Here is a 25,203-nt window from a genome sequence, read left to right as displayed (position 1 = left end):
GGTTTCCTCCGGGTGTTCCGGTTTCCCACACAGTCCAAAGACATGCGCTATAGGATTGGATAAACTAAATTGGCCGCAGTGTATGAGTGTGAATATGTGTGTGTATAGGTGTTTCCCGGTACTGGGTTGCATCTGGAAGGGCATCTGCTGGGTAAAACATGTGCTGGATAAGTTGACGCTTCATTCCACTGTGATGACCCCTGATAAATAAGGGACAAAGCTGTAGAAAAATAAATGAATTAAACAGTATTCTCACACTTCTTGTTAATGTCAGACATATAGATTTAAGGCCTGGAAAGTACCTTAAAACAAACATAGGTCCTTGAAAGTGCTTGAATTATATTTAAAATGAAATTTGTTTATGCTGTTATTTCAGCAATTGTACGCGCTGTTGTAGAAAACAGAACAAATTAATTGATAAATCCTTAGTTTAAAAATCTTACATTTAAATTTTGTACAAAAACTACAACATATACTGCACATTTAGTTAATATCTTGGTAACACTTTACAATAAGGTTCATTAGTTAATGCATTTACTAACATGAACTAATCATGAACAACACATGTACAGCATTTATCAATCATAATTGAACATTTACTAATGCGTCATTAACATCCAAACTCATGCTTGTTAACATTAGTTAATGCACCGTGAGTTAACATGAACTAACAATGAGCAACTGTATTTTCATTAACTAATGTTAACTAACATGAACAAATACTGTAGTAAATGTATTGTTTCATTGTTTGTTCATGTTAGTTAATGCATTAAGTAACATTAACTAATGAACCTTATTGTAAAGTGTGACCAATATTTTATCAAGAAACCACATTTGAGTATTACCAGTATTGAATTAGCTGACATTTTAAAATAAATAATAAGTATAGGTGAAATAACAGTAAGGAGTTTCATGGCGCTACAAATGCTGGGGGAATTAAGAAATGTGCTTTATTTTAAATTAATCGAAGTCCTTAAATCTGCTGTTCATAAAAGATTATTATTAAAATAATATTAAAATGTTAAACTTGTTAAAATTGCTGTTTTGCTAAATGGAACCAAAGACCAAAATTTATTTTTGAATCAATGAGATTAAATCACTTTCTGAATTACTCTTGTAAACAAATTAATCCTAAAGGTAATGAGTTCAACTAGAATATTCTGTTAACTAATGCAGTTTAAACTTTTTGTTTTTATATGTACACATGGACTGGGCAAGTAAAACAAGACTAGCAAGAGCACAGTTGTCATATTAAGTCAAAAAAAAAACTGTAATTAGGGTTTTTAATCAGGCATGAATATTAATCTCCATAGTGATGACCTCAAAAGTCAACATATTAATTAAAACTCTTCTGAATCTCTAAAAACACATGAAGATTAAACTTTAACAGGTATTCCAAGTCTATTTACGTAAAACACTTAGAATTAAACTGTCTATACATAGATATTTTTCCTCTATATATATTTTTCCTCTATTATATAGTTATATCAACACAAGTTATTCATGTAGTCCCAACAGAAAATAATCAAGTTCACCTATTGTTTTAACTTGATTAAATGTTAATGTATACTGCTCTATATATATATAATGCTCAATAATACCAAAATCAAATCTAAATTACAGCATATAGTTTAATTGATCCCACGTTAAATTAGATTGTCTTTTAATTTCAGATTTGTTTTTCAGTTTTCCAGTGCTACATGTATCTAAAAACATTAGAAATGTGACCGTTTTTATTGTAGCTTACTTCGTTGTAGAGATTTGTATGTACTTATGTATATACTCAAGACTAAATTAATAAATAACAACTGATTTTTTTATTAAAACATACATTGTCTAATATACTAAATATTCTTTATTGTGGTTTTGTATGTGAATTAGATTGCAGCCACCTTCCTGTTATTTTAATTTCATTTTAATAATGATCAAATAAGTTATATAGCAATATTGCCTTATTATATAGCAAGTTATATAGCAATATTGCCCTGTTCACTTAAATCTTTAAGGATTAAATTTACTATCTATATATTTTTCCACTGGAATAATTAATACACTAGTTTTGTCAACAAAAATTATTAATTTAGTCCCTACACAAAACAATTAATTTAGCTTAAATATTTAACTTGGTTAAATGTTAATGTATACTGCTTAATATATATATATATATATATATATATATATATATATATATATATATATATATATATATATATATATATATATATATATATATATATATATATATATATAATGCTCAATAATAACAAAATTAAAGAGAACACTTGGAGATAAATTGTGTTGTTTCATGGTTATAGAAGTGGCTTGACAGAAACTGTGATCAATATCTGAAAATCTGACTCAGGAGGGAAAGAGTGCAGTGCAGGGGAAACAATAGTTCAGAATTCATTAGTTTTGTTGTGAATTTGCATGAGAATGGTTTGGTTGGAGGTGACTGTTGGCTCAATTGTACACCATGACATCAGCGCAAGGATCAGTTTGCTTTGGATCGCACTGAGAAACTAGAACATTCATATTACACACATTTTCCACCATACATGCAGAAACTGAAACACAGCCGAGATGTTATAAAACAGTATTGACTCAAATAGAGACTGCTTCATGGGAAAAATGGAGAATTGTTGGGATGTCGGGCTCACAATCCTGATCATGTTTAATAGGAATTTTTTTGTACTTTTTCGTTTTTTCGTACACTGTAAAACCCAACAGTCAACTTTATCAAATGAAATAACTCAAAATGTACTGAAAGTTCATTCTAGTCATTTGAAAAGAGTTTTGAACTCAGTGTTGAAGTTAATGGGTTAATTAAATACCTCATCACATTAACTTAAATGGAGTAAGTTCACAGTTCTCATATAGATTAGTTTTTTTTTTTTTTTTTTTACTCAAATGGCTTATAGCAATCGGTCTCCTCAAACGGTTTGAGTTGCCTTAACTTATTGGGTTTTACAGTACTCAGTTGGTTTGGGTTCTCTTCATTTATTAAGTTTTACTGTGCTCAAAATGCTCCGTTTACTCATGGATTAAGTTTACAGCACTTATTAGAATTATTTCTTTTAACTTAAAGGGTTTTACAATGTATTGATTTTTATTTTCAGTTTCCTTGTATCAGTTTTTCAAAGTTTTGCAGTTGTAAGCTTATGCAGTTTTTTTTATTGTTTTTTTTTTAAAATATTTTAGGGCAACATTAACATAAATCTTTTATTTAAAAAATGAATACTTTTATTCATCAAAGTTACAATAAATTAATTTGTTAAATACAAGCAAGTATATTGTTTCAAAAAAACATTTCATTTGACTTTCACCACATTTTAAAAATTCAATACAAATATTTGTAAAAATATTTCACAAAATTATTGTTTTGTTTTATTTTCAGTTAAAGGGGCACGTTTTTTTTTTCTTTTTAGTTAAATGTATTTAACTAATTTGTAACCATTTTATTATTATTTTTGTTTGTATACTAGTGGTTTGCTATTTACTTCAGTTAATGATTATTTTTTTTCAGTTTTGCTAAATGATATTAAAACCTGTATGTGTTTGTAGGCTTGGTCTGAGCCACAATGAGATCAGCGTGGTGGAGAACGGCTCTCTGGCCAACGTGCCTCACCTGAGGGAACTTCACCTGGAAAATAACGCACTCACTGCTGTCCCAGCTGGCCTAGCAGACCACAAATACATTCAGGTGACAGACCTCACACAAGATAACAGACTATTTACACATACAGTACACAGTGCAGATCACAGTTAGACAGTGTTGATTTTTAGTGTTCTTTCATCTCATTTTTTTTTTTTTTTTACCATATTTCAGAATAAATGTTATCCATGAGCTGTGTTGGGTGTAACTGCTTAAAATATAACAAAAGGGATTACTTGTCATTTTTAGGTAATTTTATTACAATGAATTACTTATAAGTTACTTGCTTTAAATACTGTATGTAATTTCAACAGTTCTATATAAATTGAATTCAGAGAAGCAGAGTAATATTTATTTTGCAGAATGTATTGGTCACACTTTATTTTGATGGTCCGTTTGTTGAAATTAAGTTACATTGCGTCAACATGCCAACTAATTCTCATTAGATTATAAGTAGACTGTTGGGTTGGGGTTAGGGTTAGTGTAAGTTGACATGTACTTGTAAGTTTCTTATAGTCAGTTAAATGTCTGTTGAAGGAGCAGAATCAGCAGACAGTCTACTAATACTCAAATGGACCATCAAAATAAAGTGTTACCAATATATTTATTTTAAAATCAAAGCTGACATTTATCAAGACTGTAACGCCGGGGAGTGACACCACAACAGAAGGTAGGATCCAATATGCAGGTTTATTCTTTAGTCAGGCAAGCAGTGGTCAATACAGGAATGAACAGGTATGTTTGGGCAAATCCAGAGTCGAAGTCAATAAACAGGCAATAGGTCGTAAGGCAGGCGGCTAAACAGGATGACAAGGATAAACAGGGCTAAGAACCAAAACACGGGAAAACAAGACCAGGATAACGCGTTGTAATGTCACCAAACAGTAAACAAGACTCGGCAATGTGAATGAGTGTGTGTGCTGCTTAAATACTGTGTGTAATCAGTCTCTGTAACAGGTTTCAGCTGGTGATGTAATCAGGAAGATGAGTGACCAGGCGTGCGTGATTGGGAGAAGTGCATGTATGAAAATGTAGTCCTGGGGAATGCGGAAGTGAAGTGAATGATGATAGAGGAAACCAGCGATCTCCAGTGAATGATCGCTGGTTATCGTAACATAGCCCCCCCTCTAAAGAGCGGCTTCCAGACGATCCAAATACAGTTCAGGTGGGAGGTGGAGCGGAGGCGGAACAGGGGGAGGGATGGAGGGCCAGGACCATGCAGCGGGGGCAGGACTGGAGCATGGAGCTGCGGAGGGCCTGGAGCGTGGAGCTGCGGAGGGCCTGGAGCGTGGAGCTGCGGAGGGCCCGGAGCGTGGAGCTGCGGAGGGCCCGGAGCGTGGAGCTGCGGAGGGCCCGGAGCGTGGAGCTGCGGAGGGCCCGGAGCGTGGAGCTGCGGAGGGCCCGGAGCGTGGAGCTGCGGAGGACCCGGAGCGTGGAGCTGCGGAGGACCCGGAGCGTGGAGCTGCGGAGGACCCGGAGCGTGGAGCTGCGGAGGGCCTGGAGCGTGGAACTGCGGAGGGCCTGGAGCGTGGAACTGCGGAGGGCCTGGAGCGTGGAACTGCAGTGGCCCTGGATCATGAGGCTGCGACCGTTGAGGAAGCTTAGGAGGCGGTGGCCGTTCAGGGAGTTCAGGCGGCGGCGGCCGTTCAGGGAGTTCAGGCGGCGGCGGCCGTTCAGGGAGTTCAGGCGGCGGCGGCCGTTCAGGGAGTTCAGGCGGCGGCGGCCGTTCAGGGAGTTCAGGAGGCGGCGGCCGTTCAGGGAGTTCAGGAGGCGGCGGCCGTTCAGGGAGTTCAGGAGGCGGCGGCCGTTCAGGGAGTTCAGGAGGCGGCGGCCGTTCAGGGAGTTCAGGAGGCGGCGGCCGTTCAGGGAGTTCAGGAGGCGGCGGCCGTTCAGGGAGTTCAGGAGGCGGCGGCCGTTCAGGGAGTTCAGGAGGCGGCGGCCGTTCAGGGAGTTCAGGCGGCGGCGGCCGTTCAGGGAGTTCAGGAGGCGGCGGCCGTTCAGGGAGTTCAGGAGGCGGCGGCCGTTCAGGGAGTTCAGGAGGCGGCGGCCGTTCAGGGAGTTCAGGAGGCGGCGGCCGTTCAGGGAGTTCAGGAGGCGGTGGCCGTTCAGGGAGTTCAGGCGGCGGCGGCCGTTCAGGGAGTTCAGGCGGCGGCGGCCGTTCAGGGAGTTCAGGCGGCGGCGGCCGTTCAGGGAGTTCAGGCGGCGGCGGCCGTTCAGGGAGTTCAGGAGGCGGCGGCCGTTCAGGGAGTTCAGGAGGCGGCGGCCGTTCAGGGAGTTCAGGAGGCGGCGGCCGTTCAGGGAGTTCAGGAGGCGGCGGCCGTTCAGGGAGTTCAGGAGGCGGCGGCCGTTCAGGGAGTTCAGGAGGCGGCGGCCGTTCAGGGAGTTCAGGAGGCGGCGGCCGTTCAGGGAGTTCAGGAGGCGGCGGCCGTTCAGGAAGCTCAGGAGGCGGCGGCCGTTCAGGAAGCTCAGGAGGCGGCGGCCGTTCAGGGAGCTCAGGAGGCGGCGGCCATTCAGGGAGCTCAGGCGGCGGCGGCCATTCAGCGAGCTCAGGCGGCGGCGGCCATTCAGCGAGCTCAGGCGGCGGCGGCCATTCAGCGAGCTCAGGCGGCGGCGGCCATTCAGCGAGCTCAGGCGGCGGCGGCCATTCAGCGAGCTCAGGCGGCGGCGGCCATTCAGCGAGCTCAGGCGGCGGCGGCCATTCAGCGAGCTCAGGAGGCGGCGGCCATTCTGGAGGTTCAGGTGGCGGTGGCTCTGGCAGCTCTGGCGGCAGCGGCACTGGCAGTTCTGGAGGATCTGGCAGCTTTGGTAGCTCTGGAGGGTCTGGCAGCACTGGAGGGTCTGGCAGCTCTGGAGGGTCTGGCAGCTCTGGAGGGTCTGGCAGCTCTGGAGGGTCTGGCAGCTCTGGAGGGTCTGGCAGCTCTGGAGGGTCTGGCAGCTCTGGAGGGTCTGGCAGCTCTGGAGGGTCTGGCAGCTCTGGAGGGTCTGGCAGCTCTGGAGGGTCTGGCAGCTCTGGAGGGTCTGGCAGCTCTGGAGGGTCTGGCAGCTCTGGAGGGTCTGGCAGCTCTGGAGGGTCTGGCAGCTCTGGAGGGTCTGGCAGCCCTGGAGGGTCTGGCAGCTCTGGAGGGTCTGGCAGCTCTGGAGGGTCTGGCAGCTCTGGAGGGTCTGGCAGCTCTGGAGGGTCTGGCAGCTCTGGCGGGTCTGGCAGCTCTGGAGGTGGCGGTGGCAGCTCTGGAGGTGGCGGTGGCAGCTCTGGTAGTAACAGCTCTGGTGGTGGCATCAGCTCTGGCAACTCAGGTGGTGGTGGCCATTCTGGGGGCTCAGTTGATGGCATTTTAGGAACTAGAACAGGAACAAGGACAGGAACGGACTCGGAACTAGAAGCCATCTTGTGAGCTGGTGGCAGATTGGCGCTTACCACATTGTGAGTTGGAGGGCTGGAGGCAGTCATCTTGTGAGCTGGAGGACTGGAGTCGGCCATCTTGTGAGCTGGAGGACTGGAGTCGGCCATCTTGTGAGCTGGAGGACTGGAGTCGGCCATCTTGTGAGCTGGAGGACTGGAGTCGGCCATCTTGTGAGCTGGAGGACTGGAGTCGGCCATCTTGTGAGCTGGAGGACTGGAGTCGGCCATCTTGTGAGCTGGAGGACTGGAGTCGGCCATCTTGTGAGCTGGAGGACTGGAGTCGGCCATCTTGTGAGCTGGAGGACTGGAGTCGGCCATCTTGTGAGCTGGAGGACTGGAGTCGGCCATCTTGTGTGCTGGAGGACTGGAGTCTGCCATCTTGTGAGCTGGAGGACTGGAGTCGGCCATCTTGTGAGCTGGAGCAGCCATCTTGCAAGCTGGAAGACTGGAGGTGGCCATCTTGCAAGCTGGAGGACTAGAGGCGGCCATCTTGTGAGCTGGAGCAGCCATCTTGTAAGCTGGAGGACTAGATGCGGCCATTTTCTGAGCTGGGTGTGTGGTGGTGGAATGAGCAGCAAGCCCCGTTGCCATCGGGTCTTGCTGTCCTTTGCCCCCCCCCAAAAAATATTTAGGGGTGTCCTCCACCTCGCCTACGGTGAAGGGGGACCCACTTATTTGCAATGCCAAGTCTACGTAATGCCTTATTGTCCAGTGGGGCTCATGTAGTGGCATACATGAATAAAGGGGCTCAGCTAGACCACCACGAAAAAATATCATCAGGCATAAATCATCCAAAGATGTTAAATGGGCTACCTGGATGAAGTCCTCCACGTATTCCTCTATAGACCGGGCTTCCTGACGCAGACACATGATCTTGATACCCGCTGAATCCATTGTGTGGCCGAGTCTTCTGTAACACCGGGGAGTGACACCACAACAGAAGGTAGGATCCAATATGCAGGTTTATTCTTTAGTCAGGCAAGCAGTGGTCAATACAGGAATGAACAGGTATGTTTGGGCAAATCCAGAGTCGAAGTCAATAAACAGGCAATAGGTCGTAAGGCAGGCGGCTAAACAGGATGACAAGGATAAACAGGGCTAAGAACCAAAACACGGGAAAACAAGACCAGGATAACGCGTTGTAATGTCACCAAACAGTAAACAAGACTCGGCAATGTGAATGAGTGTGTGTGCTGCTTAAATACTGTGTGTAATCAGTCTCTGTAACAGGTTTCAGCTGGTGATGTAATCAGGAAGATGAGTGACCAGGCGTGCGTGATTGGGAGAAGTGCATGTATGAAAATGTAGTCCTGGGGAATGCGGAAGTGAAGTGAATGATGATAGAGGAAACCAGCGATCTCCAGTGAATGATCGCTGGTTATCGTAACAAAGACAATGGCATTTTCTGAAGAAAAAAAAATTGAGAAATTAGTCTATGACAATTAATTATATATAAATTCAGAGTACTGTAAATTCAAATTATTTTGTTATTTAGACATTTTCCATTTTTTCAATTAACTTGGTTTTAATTGTCCGACAATTGCTCAAGCTTAAAAACAATGAAATACTTCAGAAATGTATGTCAATATAAAGTATGTATAAAATATTGTGTCATTAGTTTGAAGCATTTTGTGTTTTGATACGTGCAGTTTAAGTCAGAACTATTAGCCCCCTAAATTATTAGCCACCCTGTATGTTTTTCCCCAATATCTGTTTAATTGAAAGATTTTTTCAACACATTTCTAATCATAATAGTTTTAATAACTCATCTCTAATAACTGATTTATTTTATCTTTGCCATGATGACAGTAAATAATATTTGACTAGATGTTTTTCAAGACACTTCTATACAGCTTAAAGTGACATTTAAAGGCTTAACTAGGTTAACTAGGTTAGCGGGTTAGGGTAATTAGGCAAGTTATTGTATAACAATGTTTTGTTCTGTAGACTATTTAAAAAAATATAGCTTAAAGGGGCTCATAATATTGACCTTAAAATGATTTTTTTTATTAAATAAAACAAATAAGACTTTCTCCTGAAGAAAAATATTATCAGACATACTGTGAAAATGTCCTTGCTCTGGTAAACATCATATGGGAAATATTAAAAATAAATAAATGAATAAAAATTCAAAGGGGTTTAATAATTCTGACTTCAACTGTATGTGGTCAAACATATAAGTGTTACAAAATAGAAACACTAAACAAAACATTCTAGAAAAGGGAGTCAAAATGTAAAAAATCAAGTGTTTAAATTCTATACATTGAGATTTATTTGGATGTTTATTATTTTGTGACGAATTACTTACCGATTAGCAAAGATACTTTTAAGACAAAGTAATTAGAAAAGTAATTTAAATAGAATTTTAATGATATAATTAGTAATTAATTACTTTAAGTAAATTACACTACACTGCCCATTAAATATGCTTAAAAGCTGGCCTTTTGCTTCTGTTAGTATGATTTGGATTAGGACAAAGCCGTGACCTCATCCGCTTGTGAAGTCGTGACGTAATCGTGACGAATGGAATACTGTTTCCGGGTCCAAGCCACTACTTATTTGAATTTAAGGGAAATATTCGTTTATGACCACATTTTAGTCAAATCACACATTAAAATGAATTTAAATCAAATAATAGCGTACTCTGAGCTTGCTGTATCACAAATACCAACATTTTATCAATTTATAGAAAATGTATCACTTTCTGACCATCTGATATTAGGCATGGATTTAAAGATTGCGATCATGATTTTTTGAAAGTATTACATCACTTTGTAAACGTTTATTATTACCATTTGAGTCTCCCCATACAGTTTGAAATAGCGCTTGTACCCAGTAGCCGCTTCGCATGACATCACATTTAACAAGTGGACTCTATAGATTGTTGTTTTATTTTGATCTCAAAGTTTTGAAGTTATCATCATGCTCTCAATTCCAGGTGATCTACCTTCACTCCAACAAGATCGCTGCTGTGGGAACAGAAGACTTCTGCCCACCAGGCTATAATACAAAGAAGGCCATGTATTCAGGCATTAGCCTGTTCAGTAATCCAGTGCCCTATTGGGAGGTGCAGCCAATCACCTTCCGCTGTGTCTTCGACCGCTCGGCCATTCAGCTCGGCAACTACAGGAAGAAGTAGAGCGTCCGATCAGACGACTCAGTCACTGTTTTCATCCCGCCCCTTCCTCTCTGACAAAACCCTTTCAAGCACACAATTTAGTCCGAATCTCATATCTGAGTACCATTCAAAACATAGCTAACATACAAACAAATGTTTTGCTGATGTTCCTATTAAGTTGTGAAAACGTTATGCTCTCCGAATATCTAGTTTTAAAAATGTTTTTTCAGATCAACCCGCAATGAAAATCTTCAAAGTCTTCATTCACTCATCCTTATGTTTCTAAGAAATGTACCTGTTCAGAACACAGATGAAGATATTTTGAATGAATTTGAGAGATTTTGATGTTTTATGAACTAATAACATTTTCAAATATGTTGTTTTTATAACCTTAAAGGAACATTACCAAAACATTTCATGTTACACTCTTAAAAATAAAGGATCTTTATTGGCGTTGATGATTCCATGGAACTTTTTTATCCAACAAAAGTTGTTTGCCATGAAAAGTAGTCCTTTTTGTTTGTACATTACCTAAATCAAGTGGTTCTTTAAGGAACTTTTGACTGAAAAACCTCTTTAAGAATCCAAAATATCCTCTTTTTGGATCTTCCATCTTTATTTTTAAGAGTGAAACCAGGAGTAGCAACATTACTATTTTCAACATGCAGTTTACTAGACAGAAATCACCTGATATTTCAAATGACCAAATCATATCAGTATTGAACTGAACATACAAACGGTGTTGCTAAAATTGCAGGAGAGAGCAGAATATGTATGATTTTATTTGAAGTTTGCAACAAAAAAAGGAAAGAAAGTAAAACCGTGACCACTTAGAATATCCAATAGCGCACATCATCATCATCGCCCGGACGAAATGTAGAATTTTTGGAGGGTTGTTTTGAACCTTCTGGACAGAAGCCATGTTGTTGATGATCTCCGCCTGCCTGTGGAGCGGGCAGCAAGGGTTACCACACGTCAGCCATTAACAAGAGCTTGTATGCTAGAATGTACGCAGTTATTGCTTTTCGTTTAGCTCTAGTTCGGATTGTGCTGTTGAAAATCCTTCTGAAATGGGAGAAAACAGGAAGCCTCTTTGTTCTCGGTTCTTTTCTTGTTTGGTGGCATTTGTGTTCACGATCTCATCTGCTCTGCCCGTAGAATAAACTTGTTGTCATTTCCACGAAAGTGATTCCCCCAACATATACGCATGCTTTTCCTTGATGAATGTGGTGTGTGATGTGCGATTGTGTGTGTGTTTCTGTGTTTGTTGATCGTCTGTGTTTCAGTCTGGAAGGACCGGGAGGGAGACGGTGGACATGGACACCTCTTGCTTTCATGAGAGTCGCGAATGTCTCTTGTATAGACGCTGTATATAAACGCTGTATAAAAGAACCCTATCAATGCTTTCAAGCACAAGCACTTACAGTAGTTTGGACTTTAATATATCAGCAATAAAGGTAATCCCTTTCTCTCTCTCTCTTCCTCTCTTTCTCTGTCGAATGAGGGCTCCGACACAGGTGTCTTGAACAAAATAAACAGTCAAATCTCTCACCGTGCTTTCTGGAAAACTGTCACTGGGTGGTTTATTCTGGCACATGCTTGCTTTTCTGGTAAATGCAATTGAATGCTACTTGAATGCAACACACAGGACAAACTTTCTGGGATGGATGCTAGAGTCGCAGAAGACCTTGAGGAGCTGAGGTAAAAATGTCACGTTTAAGTGCTAGCTCTGGTTTCTGTTTCTCAACAACACTGTTTCAGTTTGTACTTTTTTACATCAGTTATTCCAGTACTGTCATACTAAACTAAAACTAAAATAAACCGTTTTTAAGTTACCATTATCTGACAAAAACAACAAGCATGTATATAAATAATAAGTGAGTATTTCCTCATCTTTATATAGTTTTGACTTGATGTACAGTGCATCCGGGAAGTATTCAAGCTCTATCAGGTTGGATGGGAAGCGACGATACAGTCATTTTCAGATCTCTCCAGGGATGTTCAATAGGATCTAGGTCTGGGCTCTGGCTGGGCCACTCAAGGACATTCACCGAGTTGTTGTGAAGCTACTCTATTGATATTTTGGGGGTGTGCTTTGGGTCATTGTCCTGCTGGAAGATAAACCGTCACTCCAGTCTGAGGTCAAGAGCACTCTGAAGCAGGTTTTCATTCAGGATGTCTCTGTACATTGCTGCATTCATCTTTCCTTCTATCCTGACTATTCTTCCAGTTCCTGCTGCTGAAAAACATCCCCACAGCATGATGCTGCCACCACCATGCATCACTGTAGGGATGGTATTAGCCTGGTGATGAGCTGTGCCTTTTATTCTCTAAACGTAATGCCTGGCATTCACTCAAAGAGTTCAATTTTAGTCTCAATTTAGTCGATTTTAGTCTCATCAGACCAGAGAAGTTTGTTTCTTAAGGTCTGAGAGTCCTTTAGATGCCTTTTGGCATAATCACTTGCCACTCTACCATACAGGCCTGATTGGTGGCTTGCTTCACAAATGGTTGTCCTTCTGTAAGGTTCTCCTCTCTCAACAGAAGAACCCTGGAGCTCAGACAGAGTGACCATCTAGTTATTGATCACCTCCCTGACTAAGTTCCTTCTCCCCCGATCACTCAGCTTAGATGGCTTGCCAGCTCTAGGAAGAGTCCTGGTGGTTCCAACATCCTCCTCTTATGCATGATGGTGGCCACTTTCTCATTGGAGCTTTCAGATCAGCAGAAACGTTTCTGTAACCTTCCCCAGCCTTTTGCATCGAGACAATCCTGACTCAAAGGTCTACAGACAATTCCTTTGTCTTCATGCTTGGTTTATGCTTTGACATGCACTTTGACATGCAATGAGACTTTATATAGGCAGGTGTATGCTTTTTTCAAATCATGTCCAATCAACTGAATTTACCACAGGTCAACTTCAATTAAGCTGCTGAAACATCTCAAGAATGATCAGTGGGAACATAATGTACCTGAGCTCAATTTAGAGCTTCATAGCAAGGCTGTGGGTACTTCTGTACAAGTGATTTTATATGTTTTTTATTTTTAATAAATTTGCAACAATTTCAGAAAGTCTTTTTAATGAATAAATAACTAAATTTACTCCATTTTGGAATAAGGCAGTAACATAAAAAATGTGGAAAAAGTGAAGCGCTATGAATATTTTCTGGATGCGCTGTACTTAACTAAAATTGTACAAAAGCATATTAATAAATAAAATTTAAGTAATAAAATTTAAATAGACCATTAAAACTTGATAATGATTATTGATAAAACTTGAAAACATGATAATAATACCAAAAAAAAAAAAAAAAAAAAAAACCAAATGCACAACTTCAATACTATTATTACTGGCAATTTTTGGCTACCATACCAAATACAACGTTAACAAATCAATCAAAATTATATAGAATGAAACTGATGTCATAATTTATATTTCTTGTTTTAAAATGAATAAATAAACATATACAACTGTTCTGTCTCATTCTTGAATCTGATTGGCTTATAGCTGTGTCTGTTGAAGGAGCAGTATCAACAGATATTAGGCAGACAGTCTACTAATACTCAAATGGACCATCAAAATAAAGTGTTACCCTAATTTCAAAGCGAAACACTTTAAAACACTCATATTTTGGGAATCAACAGATCATTTCAAAGCCTTTATGTAGCCTTTTATTGTGTCTAATACAAAGATATTAGGTTATAGTTTATTTCTGTAAGCCATAACTCATTAAATTGAATTAAAAACACCAGTGTGTTCTCATTTACTTTAATTCATCTCAACTTTATAGTCTGAGCTATTGTTTTTACTTTGTCTGATACAGAATTAGCACTTTTTAAACAATGATATTGGACATTGTGTGGTATTTCACCATGTGGTTTCTGGGTCGACTGTAAACAGACTTTCTAAAAATTTTTAAAAAGAGTGAGGAGTCTCTAAACACAGGGATTAGCTGTTAGGATGTTAGTTAATAGTAGCCTTTGTGAAGATGAAAACATATATATATATATAATTTCCTGATTGGATGATGACATAAGACTGGATAAGTCTATAGTAAATATATAGTTATGAAATCAGACGCCTCAACAGACAGAACAGAAAATATCATAAGTTAAGGTCAGTTTTAGCTTGGCTTAATATTGTTGATAAAAATGACAATGAAATAACCGCTCAAAAATAATTACTCAAAGTCTAAAATCTTTCAAAATGTACAGGCATGTTTTGTTTTGTGGAACTACTATGTAATAATATATACTAATATACACCTTTAAGGTAATCAAATGCACCATTAAGGGGAAATTAGGTTAAAGTAGGTCTTTTGAAAGCAGTGAAAGTTTTTGTATTACAGTGTAGCTTTTTTGTATATAGTGTATTGATAATATAAACTTTTAAACCAATATGTTGAGATCCCGCGCATTCAGTACGGGTGTTGTAAATGCATTAAAACACACACAGGTGTGTCATTATTTATTCCGCAGATTCAGAATGTCTCCAAGAGGTTTTTCTCTCGTTTCTTTCTGGTGCCTCCTTGTGGAGGATTTGTGCCGCACTGTTTTGTTTCAACGTTGCACTGTCAATCGATCTTAAGTTCTTACACCCCTCCTACAGAACACTCTCACACACACTTCTCTCACTCTCTCTCCGTTTCTGTGTGTTTTGTGTATGTGAGAGAGATAGAGAGAATACGGTGTATGGTTGTGAATGTGTGTGAGAGGCTTTTAAACGTCTTTAATTTACTCAAAAGGCACAGTACATTTTTTATAACAGCTTCTTTCACACACCATTTAAATTAAAAATTCAAGTAAATTTCCAGTGAGTCAATCAGATTTTTCATCCTAATCCTTAATTTAATTAATGCAATAAAAATGTCAAAACCTCTGTTTTTTCCCTTCAATAGCTTCAATTTTGCAAGTGTTCCAAATTGAGAGAGAGAGTTTTTCACTTTAACATTCTCTTCATTTACAATTGTTTTTAAAACATTAATTTTAAAAAATCAGAAAAGGAAAGAGGAAAATAAATGCATATTTGAGCTGATTAATCCACAATCATTCACCAATCATCAAATCATCAAACAGGTCCATAAATAAAAAGACTGGGCGTATAAAAGAAGAAAGAGAGGGTTATTTCTCGCAGGTGCAGAGGAGAATGTCCTAACTAATTTAACGGCAGTTATTTTCTGGTAAATTTCTGTATTTTAACGGCAGTTATTCTATGGTAAATTTATGTAACTTAAAATCTGTTATTTTACGGTAAATTTCTGTAATTTAATGGCAGTTATTTTCTGGTAAATTTCTGTATTTTAACGGCAGTTATTCTATGGTAAATTTCTGTAATTTAACGTCTGTTATTTTATGGTAAATTTATGTAATTTAATGGCGGTTCTTCTATGGTAAATTTCTTTCAGCCTGATCTCACGAGGAAGCTTAAGTATTTTACGTCAGTTTAGTGGCTAACTCTCAAGAATTCGTAGGAGTTCAGTTGTACGAAAAAAAAAGGAGGCGTGGCACCCAACCCCACCCTTAACCCCAACCGTCATTGGGTGATGAGCAAATCATACAAAATTGTAACAATTAGATCGTACAAATTCATATGAATTAGCCACTAAATCAAAAAGTTATGAATAGCCATGAGAATGTTTTGATTTCTGTAGTTTATTGTTAGTTATTTTATGGTAAATTTCTTTAATTTAACAGTTGTTTTTTTACAGTAAATTTCTGTAATTTAACAGCTGTTATTCTACGATAAATTTCTGTAATTTAAGGTCCGTTATTTTACGGCAAATTTCTGTAATTTAACAGCCGTTATTTAGAGTAAATTTCAGTAATTTAACAGCTGTTATTCTACAGTAAATTTCTGTAATTTAACGTCTGATATTTTACGATAAATTTCTGTAATTTAATGGCTTTTATTCTACAGTAAATTTTTGTAATTTAAAGGGCATTATTGTATGGTAAATATTTCATTTAACGTCTGTTATTCTATGGTAAATTTCTGTAATTTAACGGCTGTTATTTTACAGTTTTTTTCTGGCACCCCAGCCGCCGGAAAAAATAAACGTAAATTTTTTTTCTGTATAACTAAAAACTTTAATAAATATTATGGGCATCCTATAATACTACATTAAACACAACGTTAAATGATGAGTTTAATTAAACTGTTACAGTGAATGATGATGGAGCATGACTTGAACCATGTGGTGTTACATCATGAAAGAAGTGACATCAATCACTGAATGAAGAGGTTTATCCATCAGTATTAGACACTTTGTGTGTGTGTGTGTGTGTGTGTGTGTGTGTGTGTGTGCGCGCGCGCGCGCGCGCGCGYGTGTGTGTGTGTGTGAGTGTATTTGTGTGTGTGTGTGTGTGTGTGTGTGTGTGTGTGTGTGTGTGTGTGTGTGTGTGTGTGTGTGTGTGTGCGTGTGTGTGTGTGTGTGTGTCTCACATGTCTCCTTAGCATGAGTGTTTGATTTGTGTCATCTTAACCTGCTCACCGGTGTTGTATTAAGTGGATGTCTTTCAGTCTGAGCTTATCGTAGTAGCACATGTACTGCCGTGTGTGTGCGTGTTTGCCAGTGTGAGACTGTTTGTGGCAGTACTGAGGCCTCAGGATCACACAACACTTGACTATTTGTGTCCAAACCGCATCTGAAGGCCTTCAGCTCATTAAGAGGAGACTAATAGGGGGGATTTTATTTGGCCAAACTGTTTTAAACTGCAGCATTTAGACATTTCACTGTCACTAATTACTGTTTAATACCCCCAAACACCAACGTAAAGCTGAAAACATGCATTTGTTGTTTGTGATTTTTAATTATATTAATAATTAATTTATTACTATATTATTATTATTATTATTATTATTATTATTATTATACTGACTGTTTCAGGATTGATCAATGTATCGTATTAATTTTTTTTAATGTTTCAGATTAATGTAAATAGGTTTAAAATGTAAATAAATGTTCAAATGTGTTACTTTTATACACTAACACACATTTAAAAACTAACAAAATATTATGTACAACACTTTGATACACCTTGGGTATTTTTAAAGTGTTTTATAAATAAATAAAGTTTAAAGTCAAGTTATAACATTGTAAATACATTAATAGGGTATGTGCATATACCCAAAAAATGCTACCTTATTTTTATTAACCAACCAAGATTATTAATAATGACAATGTATTGCCATTTAAGAGGGTATTGCCAAAGTGGTCACATTTTACAGTAAGGTTATATTAGTTCATGGTATTTAATGTATTTACTAACATGAATTAATAATGAACAATATTTTTACAGAATTAATTGATCATAGATGCATGATTAAAATCCAAATATGCATAAAAAGTCCTGGTTGTCTTAAATTTTTAAGACGAGTCGTATTAACCTTATGAGTTCATATAGTAAACTCATGTTCAACTGAGCTTGAGTAACTTATAAAATTAAGTTGTAACATGCGTAAATTTAGTTTAATAAGTTACAATGAACTAAAAACATATGCTGTCAGAATATCATTGTGGTTAATGCGCTGTGAGCTAACAAGAACCAACACTGAATGACTTTATTTTATTTACCTAATGTTAACAAAGATGAATACTGTATTAAATGTATTGCACAGTGTTTATTAACATTAGTAAATACTTTAACATTAACTAATAAAACCTTATTGTAAATTTTAATAAATAAATCATTATAATCTTGGTGATTAATATTCAAGGTCAGATAATGAACTAGATAATGAATATAATAATAATAATAATATTATAGTTACAGCATCATTTCAAATAAAAAGTGGTTATTTAGTGGCTTAACATCAAGAACTGTTAATAAATCTTTTAACTATGAAGCTGTTTGACTAGCATTCAGCGCTGGTTAACCAATGTTTTTGAGCTCATGGTTTGACTGTAAACAGTTTTGCAGTGTTTTCTTTAGTCAGCTCTCTCTCCATTTGTAAAACTGATGTGAACTTTGTGGTTAAATCAGTGCTGTGCTGACAAAGACGTGCATTGTAATGGAAACAATATGAGAAACTGCTCAGATGTAATTACACGAGCGTCATGACTCAGCATCTGCCTGGAAACAAAATCACTTTTATTCAGGGAAATGTGTTGGATAGTATGACTGAAGACACCTGACAGCATTCGGTTTTGCTGGTAAAAGACTTTTTAAGTGTCAGATCAGGTAAAAATAAGCAACTTTATGCAACTTTTTCTTAATTGACTGGAGTTGAGGGCTCTGAATACTTCGTAATCGTGATCACAATGGTAACTTAAAGAAACCTAACCTAAAGAATCTAGCATTAAATTCTGAAATGTCTCCCTGTTAATCTTGTGCAAAAACACACAGAATAACATTTCAATACAGTACTTATTTAAGCCTATACAGTCTGAAACAAAGCATGCTGGGAACTAGAAACTGGGTTCTACTCAGTGAGTTAAAAGTTTGCAATAATAGACTAAACTTTTGAGTTCATGTATCTTATTTATATTAAGTGAAATACATTTTTTCACTGTCAGAGTGATTTAAACTTGTTTAATTTAGTTTTACTGTTCAGGTTTACAGTGAGTGTGGATTTCACTCAATGTTTGGGACATTTGGAATCCCTCATCATCACTATTACAAATAAAAGCTGCACAATATACTATAAACATTTTTATTTGTAGAAATGTGTTGCTAAAAAATTAGTAAAAGTCAAAGCTGTACCTTTCAACATCGAGCACTGTGCACCTGAAAAAATAGCGGCCCAATGATCAAAGATGAAAGTGGATTTTTAAAATAATGTAAATCCATCCTGAGTTTTCTATGACACAATTGGTAAAAGAAATCAGTTATATTTACATGACGTAATACCCAGGAAATTTGAAATGCTATGGAGAAGAACAGAAAATTCAGCTTTAGTTTTGTTAGGTTCATAAAATGTGGTTTAATGTACTCCATTGGATTATATGTCTACAAAGAAAAAGCTTTGTCTGTCTCGGAAGCATCTAGCCAGGAAAATAAAAAAGGCTGGAAATTGCAAAACCTGTCTAGAAGTGTCTGGCGCTGTGAGAAACCAAGACGCAGGACTTTCCTGTCAATGTTTTTTAAAGGCAGAGTGAATAATTGGCATTAATGTCACTTTCTGTCACTGTACACTGGTGTAGGTGAGATGAAAACAGGAAATGATTCTGAACGGTCCTTGCGGAGACACGTGTGCCAGTAAACAGACCATTTCCAGTGATCTTCAGGACGCGGAGCTTTTTATTTTCTAACAGGAAAGACAGAACACAGCTGCAGAACAGAGTACTGTATTATTCAAAACACTTTACCTCAGTGCTCAAGCTGAATTGGCATTAGACAGGCTTGAGGACACACGGGCTTCATGGTCAAATACAAACATCAACAGTAAAACCACCAGCTATTGACTCCTGTTACTTCTAGGAACTGCTTTATTAAAAAAAGGTTACTAAAGGTTACATTAAAAAAGGAAACAAAATAAAACCTCTATATCCAATCTTTTCTCATGGCAATTCATAACTTTTATTTTTTTGTGGTTGATTTGTATGCATTCATATAATTTGTACAATTTAGTATGATTTGCTCATCCCCCAATGGCGGTTGTGTTTAGGAGTGAGGTTTTGCTGCTGCGCCTCCTTTTAGAAATCTGTTTTTCATACGACTGCACTTGTGAATTTGTACAAATTAGACACTAAACCAGGGGTCACCAACCTTTATGAAACTGAGAGCTACTTCTTGGGTACCGATTAATGTGGAGGGCTACCAGTTTGATAAACACTTCTCAAATAACAAATTTGCTCAATTTACTTTTACTTATACTTTATGTTTTTGGTAATAATTAATGATATTCATCCATGTGAAGACACTGATCATGTTAATGATTCTCACAAAAGTTATCAACAGTGATTTAACAGGGTAGGAAATACCCTGTATTTAATGTATCAATGTGCAACACTTTATTTTTATATTTCTCAGCAAATATTTACATTTTTAAATGATTACTTCTATATTAGATGAAGCTTACTGGTTAGTGGCGCTATGGTGAGCTATTTTTTAGAACAGGCCTGTGGGCAACACATGTGATCCTCGCGGGCTACCCCTGCACTAAACTGACAAAACATAATATAGTTATATTTCCTTGTGAGATCATGCTGACCTATCTGATGTTCAAGAATTCTACAATTTAATCTTAATTTAACCACACTGTGTTGAATTAAGACTACAACCTTAAAGGGTTAGTTCGACCAGAAATGAAACTTCTGTCGATGATTGCTCAACCTCATGCTGTTCCTCTGACACCTTTGTTTATCTTCAGAATACAAATGCTTTATGCCTTCAGTGGTTCAATCCCAGCTACGGCAATACTTTTGTGTGCGCACAAAACAAAAAATAATGACTTTCTTTAAGAGATTCTTCTCAGTGTCAGTATAGGGTGCATATTCATGGGCATTGAGAACAACCTTCCTGAGGGCTGTGTCTTGTGTTTTTAGAAGCAAAGATGTATTCTGTGCCCTCTTCCTCTGTTTGAAACAAAACACAGGTGCATGTGAGGTAGTTATACACATAAAGCCCTAAAATCATGTGATAAATATTATCAAAGTGTAAGAAAATGTTAAATTGTGAATGTAATAAATTCCATTACACAGATTCACGTTCATTTTCCCATTGGAATACACTACTGTTTCCATTGCTTTTCAGTGTAAACATGCTCCTGACTTACACTTACATCTTTTGACGTGCTGTGCACATGAGGGTTGCAATTTTTTGACGTTGTGTCATGGGCGTTGCTAGGCCCATTTTAGGGGGAGGGGAGGGGGGGCTGTAGCCCCCTATATTTCTACTCAGCCCCCTAAAACTTTTGTAATTAGCTCATAAACTGTAAACTAAATTATCACCTCAGTCCCCTTTAAATTTGATATGAAAACGACGGCAGAATTCAGCTCCTCCCCATCTTTTGTTTTTCACTTGATCAGAAAACCACAGCCATGGACAGCTAGAGAACAAGGTGTGTGTTTATTGATAAATTGTTATAATATCTGCTTATTTGCAGTTGTTTGATATGAAATAACCTTGTATCATCTAGCCTCCTGGATTTTAGACGCGAAGATGCATTTGGTGTGAATGAGACCTCACACAGAACGTGTTTTTCCATTCCAAAGCACCACTTTTCCATTGTTTTTAATGTAAATATTAGACTGACGGATGTGTGACCAGCCCGATTTCACGAGGAAACCTAACTATTTTAAGTTTTGTCAATTTGGTGGCTAATTTGTACAAATTCACATGTCATTGGCTGATGAGCAAATCGTACCAAAATGTTTGAACGAAATTATATAAATACATACGAATTAGCAACTACATCAAAAAGTTGGCGTGAATTGTCGTGAAATTGTCGTGAGATAGTCTTAGTGTGACCATTATTCTCTTGTCTTTTTAAGCAATGCGCACGAGCAATACGCTTTTATTATTAATATTAAAGAGCCCATATTATACATGAAAAAGGGTCATATTTTGGTTATATGGGTCTCCAACAACATACTGATATGCATGCAAGGTCAAAAAACACTTTCATGGTCTTATAATATGCATTTATTTTTACCCAATTATCACAGCGACTCCCATAATCGTTCAGCGATTCATTTGTTCCCAAACCCCTCCTTAGTGCGAAGCTAATCTGCGCTGATTGGACCGATGACAGCCTGTTGCGATTGGTCGACAGCATTCAGCGCTAGACAAATGCCCAGCGCGGTTTGTCAAGCCCCCGGCGGACAGGCCCGTGCAACAACCCCGTGATCGTCATAACCCCCCGCACGGGAAGTATGAACGGCACTTGTCAGTGAAAATGAAACCTATAGCGTGCACATCATTTACTGAGCTTGATTTCCGTGACCGAGCTTTTCTCTCTTCTAAGCTGTAACTTAGATCATTTCTATTTGCAATTATTGCTGTGGCACCTCTTGCGTGAAGTGTTATAGCCCACTGTAAGCGTGTAGACTGCTGAATCAATTATTTCCCCTCACACTTCCAATAATATCCAGCTAAGCACAGCGTCTTCTTGACTCGTCTTCTTGTCTTTGCTGCTGTGCTAGTGGGCGGGGCGCAAGTTTTAATTTTCCCGGGTTTGCGCCCATATCAACTATGTTTCGTAGTCACGTCACGCTGAAACGGCTAAAGACTCGTTATGAAAATGATTCATTCTAACCACTATGAATCAACTCTTTTTTTTAGATGACTCAGTAGTTTTAAAAACTGTCCACTTTCAGATTTAAGCCTTAGCTGGATATTTCCCTTCACTTAGATCTGTGTTACACACTAAATGGATGCTCATTTTCGAAAACCCACAATAGGGGCTCTTTAAAATATAAATTAAATAATACAAAATGTAACCCTTTGTAATTTTACTCAAAACGAGAAAAAAGTATGATGAGATAACAGTGACTGGGTTGAATTTGCCGTTGCATTCCAGTGTGTTGTACTTGATATGCCACTGTGCTCCTGCAGATGTTGTGGTTTACATAGTCTTAGAGCTAATACAAATCAGTCATACCTGCATTAGGTTGAGCAGCGCAGGTTTGTCCTTACCTGCCGCATAACTGCAAAACATACATGATGTCCAGACATGAGCTCAACAGCTTGTGTTTGCCCTGCAGGCCTCACTCAGTGCAGGATGACCTGCAGGAATCGTGACAGACGAGGAATGATAAGATTGATTGAGAGCAGTTGAAAGGACCACCAGTGGTGTCTGATCCGTGGTCCAGCAGTTACTGCACATGCTATAACATGCAGTGGTGCTCGAGCATGTAACTAGTGTATGAAACTTACTCTTAGTCACTGTTTCCCATTTGATTTTATTTAAATATATATGTATTTAATTTTTTCAGACTTTTGAATTTATCTACATGACTAATTTGTTTTAATTTAATATCATATTTTAATAATTTGTTTTATTTGACTTTCAGTAAAATAACTACAGACATCAGTTTGCAAACTTATTGATATTGGGATTTACAGTAGGGGAAATAAGTATTGAACAGATCACTATTTATCTCAGAAAACATATTTCTAAAGGTGCTGTTGAATTGAAATTTTCACCAGATGTTGGTAAAGAAAACAAATTTAATTACTGTAGTTTACAAATTAAGTTGTGTAATAAAATGAAATGACACATGAAGGGAAAAAGAATTGAACACATGAAGAAAGGGCGGTGTAGAAAGGCAGCAAAAGCCCAGACAGCAGCTGAAATCTCTCAGAGGTTATTCAGAAACACTCTGCCATTGTTGTTACACATTACTATTTTTTTTGATTTTTTGTTTTGTTTTATTTTTATGTATGTATTGTTTGAGTTTTTACCAAAACCTGGTTCAATTCCATGTCAACAGCTACTTTAGAAATATTATTCGAGCGTGATGTGGCAGCAATTCTCTTCGTGTTGGATACTCTATTATATATTGTGGATATGTGTTTGTTTATTTATAAATGACATAATTATCTTTGTTTTATTTTATTATTTTGATATTTTGTATCATTTTATTTATTTATTTGCTATTTTTTGTGCACTTTGCACTGGACATTTTTATCATTACCTTTGTAAAAAAAATTCCACCATTTTTTACACTTCCGGGAAAGGTCATCGTTTATTAAACTGTTTATTTTTGGTGTTTTTGTCAGGCATCCTACACCTCGTAGTAAACCCATTCGGGGAAAACTACACAAATTATAACAACAGCACTCGTGACATCCGGCCCTCTCACAAGTCTGTGGAGAGGGGAATATTTATGTGTAATTAATTTTCCCCATTGTGTGTGTGTGTATATATATATATATATATATATATATATATATATATATATATATATATATATATATATATATATATATATATATATATATGTATTTTTATTTATTTTATTATTTTTATTTATTTTATTATTTTTTTTATTAGTGTGCTTTATATTCCATTAATTCGACAGACCAGAGTTAAATAATCCTTGTATGCCATTGTGATCACATCTACAGTTCAGATTTTGTATTTCAATAAATTTGTCAGGCTTTTGTCCTCAGACTGTGAATGTATGCAGGACCAGGTTCTTACAAATCTCATCAAGCCTTTTGTTGACATTTGATTATATTTTTGAATGTTGTATTTTGTGAAATCATTTGGCATAGTTATGTCTGTAATCAAAGTCCCTTTGAGGCAAGTCACTTTACTCAACGGCCATTTTTAAAACACCTCTCGGGCAGAGAATTTAATGTTTCCCTCTGAATGGGAAAACATTAAATTCTCCAAAACTGCTTGCCAAGCTTACCACTGAATTCCATATTAGGTATCACCAATAAAGTTAAACAACAACTGTGTCTTTAGTTTCATTTCTAAACATCCAAATCACACAAAATCGGCAGAAACTCTCGTCTGGTCTGAGCACCTCCCCCGGAGTATTGTCTGTCTATAGCAATCGAAGATTGGCTTATGTACAAGTAGGCGGAGCTTTATTCACCATATTGACCATTACACTTCACTATTTTGCCTGGAACTACTTTAGCTGTGCATTTATCTGAAAAATGTCTGCACACTTTATAATGTTCACCCACCATTCAGAATCAAGCATTCAAAACCCTGCAATATTTTTTTATCCTACTCCAAAGTTTATCAGTTTAATTATCTTTAATGGCCAAGTAATTGTCAATGACCAGACAGGATTGATTAGTTTAGATTATAATCCTTATTTTATATCTTCCTAATTCTTTACAGCTTTTACAGTAGTGGCCCAAGAAATGCACAACCTAGGCTCTGATACACATAAGGCTTACAGAACCAATCTATCATCTGGCTCTCTGGCTTTGCTGCATTCCTAAGACTCCGCATGTGCTATTAAAGATAAACTGACCTGCAATCAGCCTTGTCTTTCCTGGATCCCTCATGAGTTGTGGCCCACCTCAATGTGCTGTGAGCTTCCCATCACAGAGGACCATGACCACAGCCAGACAGAAGCCGTCTGGAGTTTATGGGGCTTAAGATTAAAAGATGGCACACTGCTT

At 38.1% G+C, this 25,203-nt stretch overlaps 1 protein-coding gene across 1 annotated transcript in view; it reads left to right on the top strand.

Annotated features, from left to right (window-relative positions):
• Nucleotides 1-11,355, top strand: part of dcn (decorin) — a 38,037-nt gene extending 26,682 nt beyond the window's left edge. The window contains 2 exon segments of the mRNA NM_131697.1: nt 3,562-3,700; nt 9,991-11,355. Of these exon segments, the coding sequence (NP_571772.1) occupies nt 3,562-3,700; nt 9,991-10,191 (340 nt within the window). The 3' untranslated portion in view covers nt 10,192-11,355.
• The last annotated feature ends 13,848 nt before the right edge of the window (nt 11,356-25,203 follow it).

The sequence above is a fragment of the Danio rerio genome, chromosome 4 (genome assembly GCF_049306965.1).
Source record: "Danio rerio strain Tuebingen ecotype United States chromosome 4, GRCz12tu, whole genome shotgun sequence".
NCBI classification, from domain to species: Eukaryota; Metazoa; Chordata; class Actinopteri; order Cypriniformes; family Danionidae; genus Danio; species Danio rerio.
This window is presented reverse-complemented; position numbering and strand designations above follow the sequence as displayed.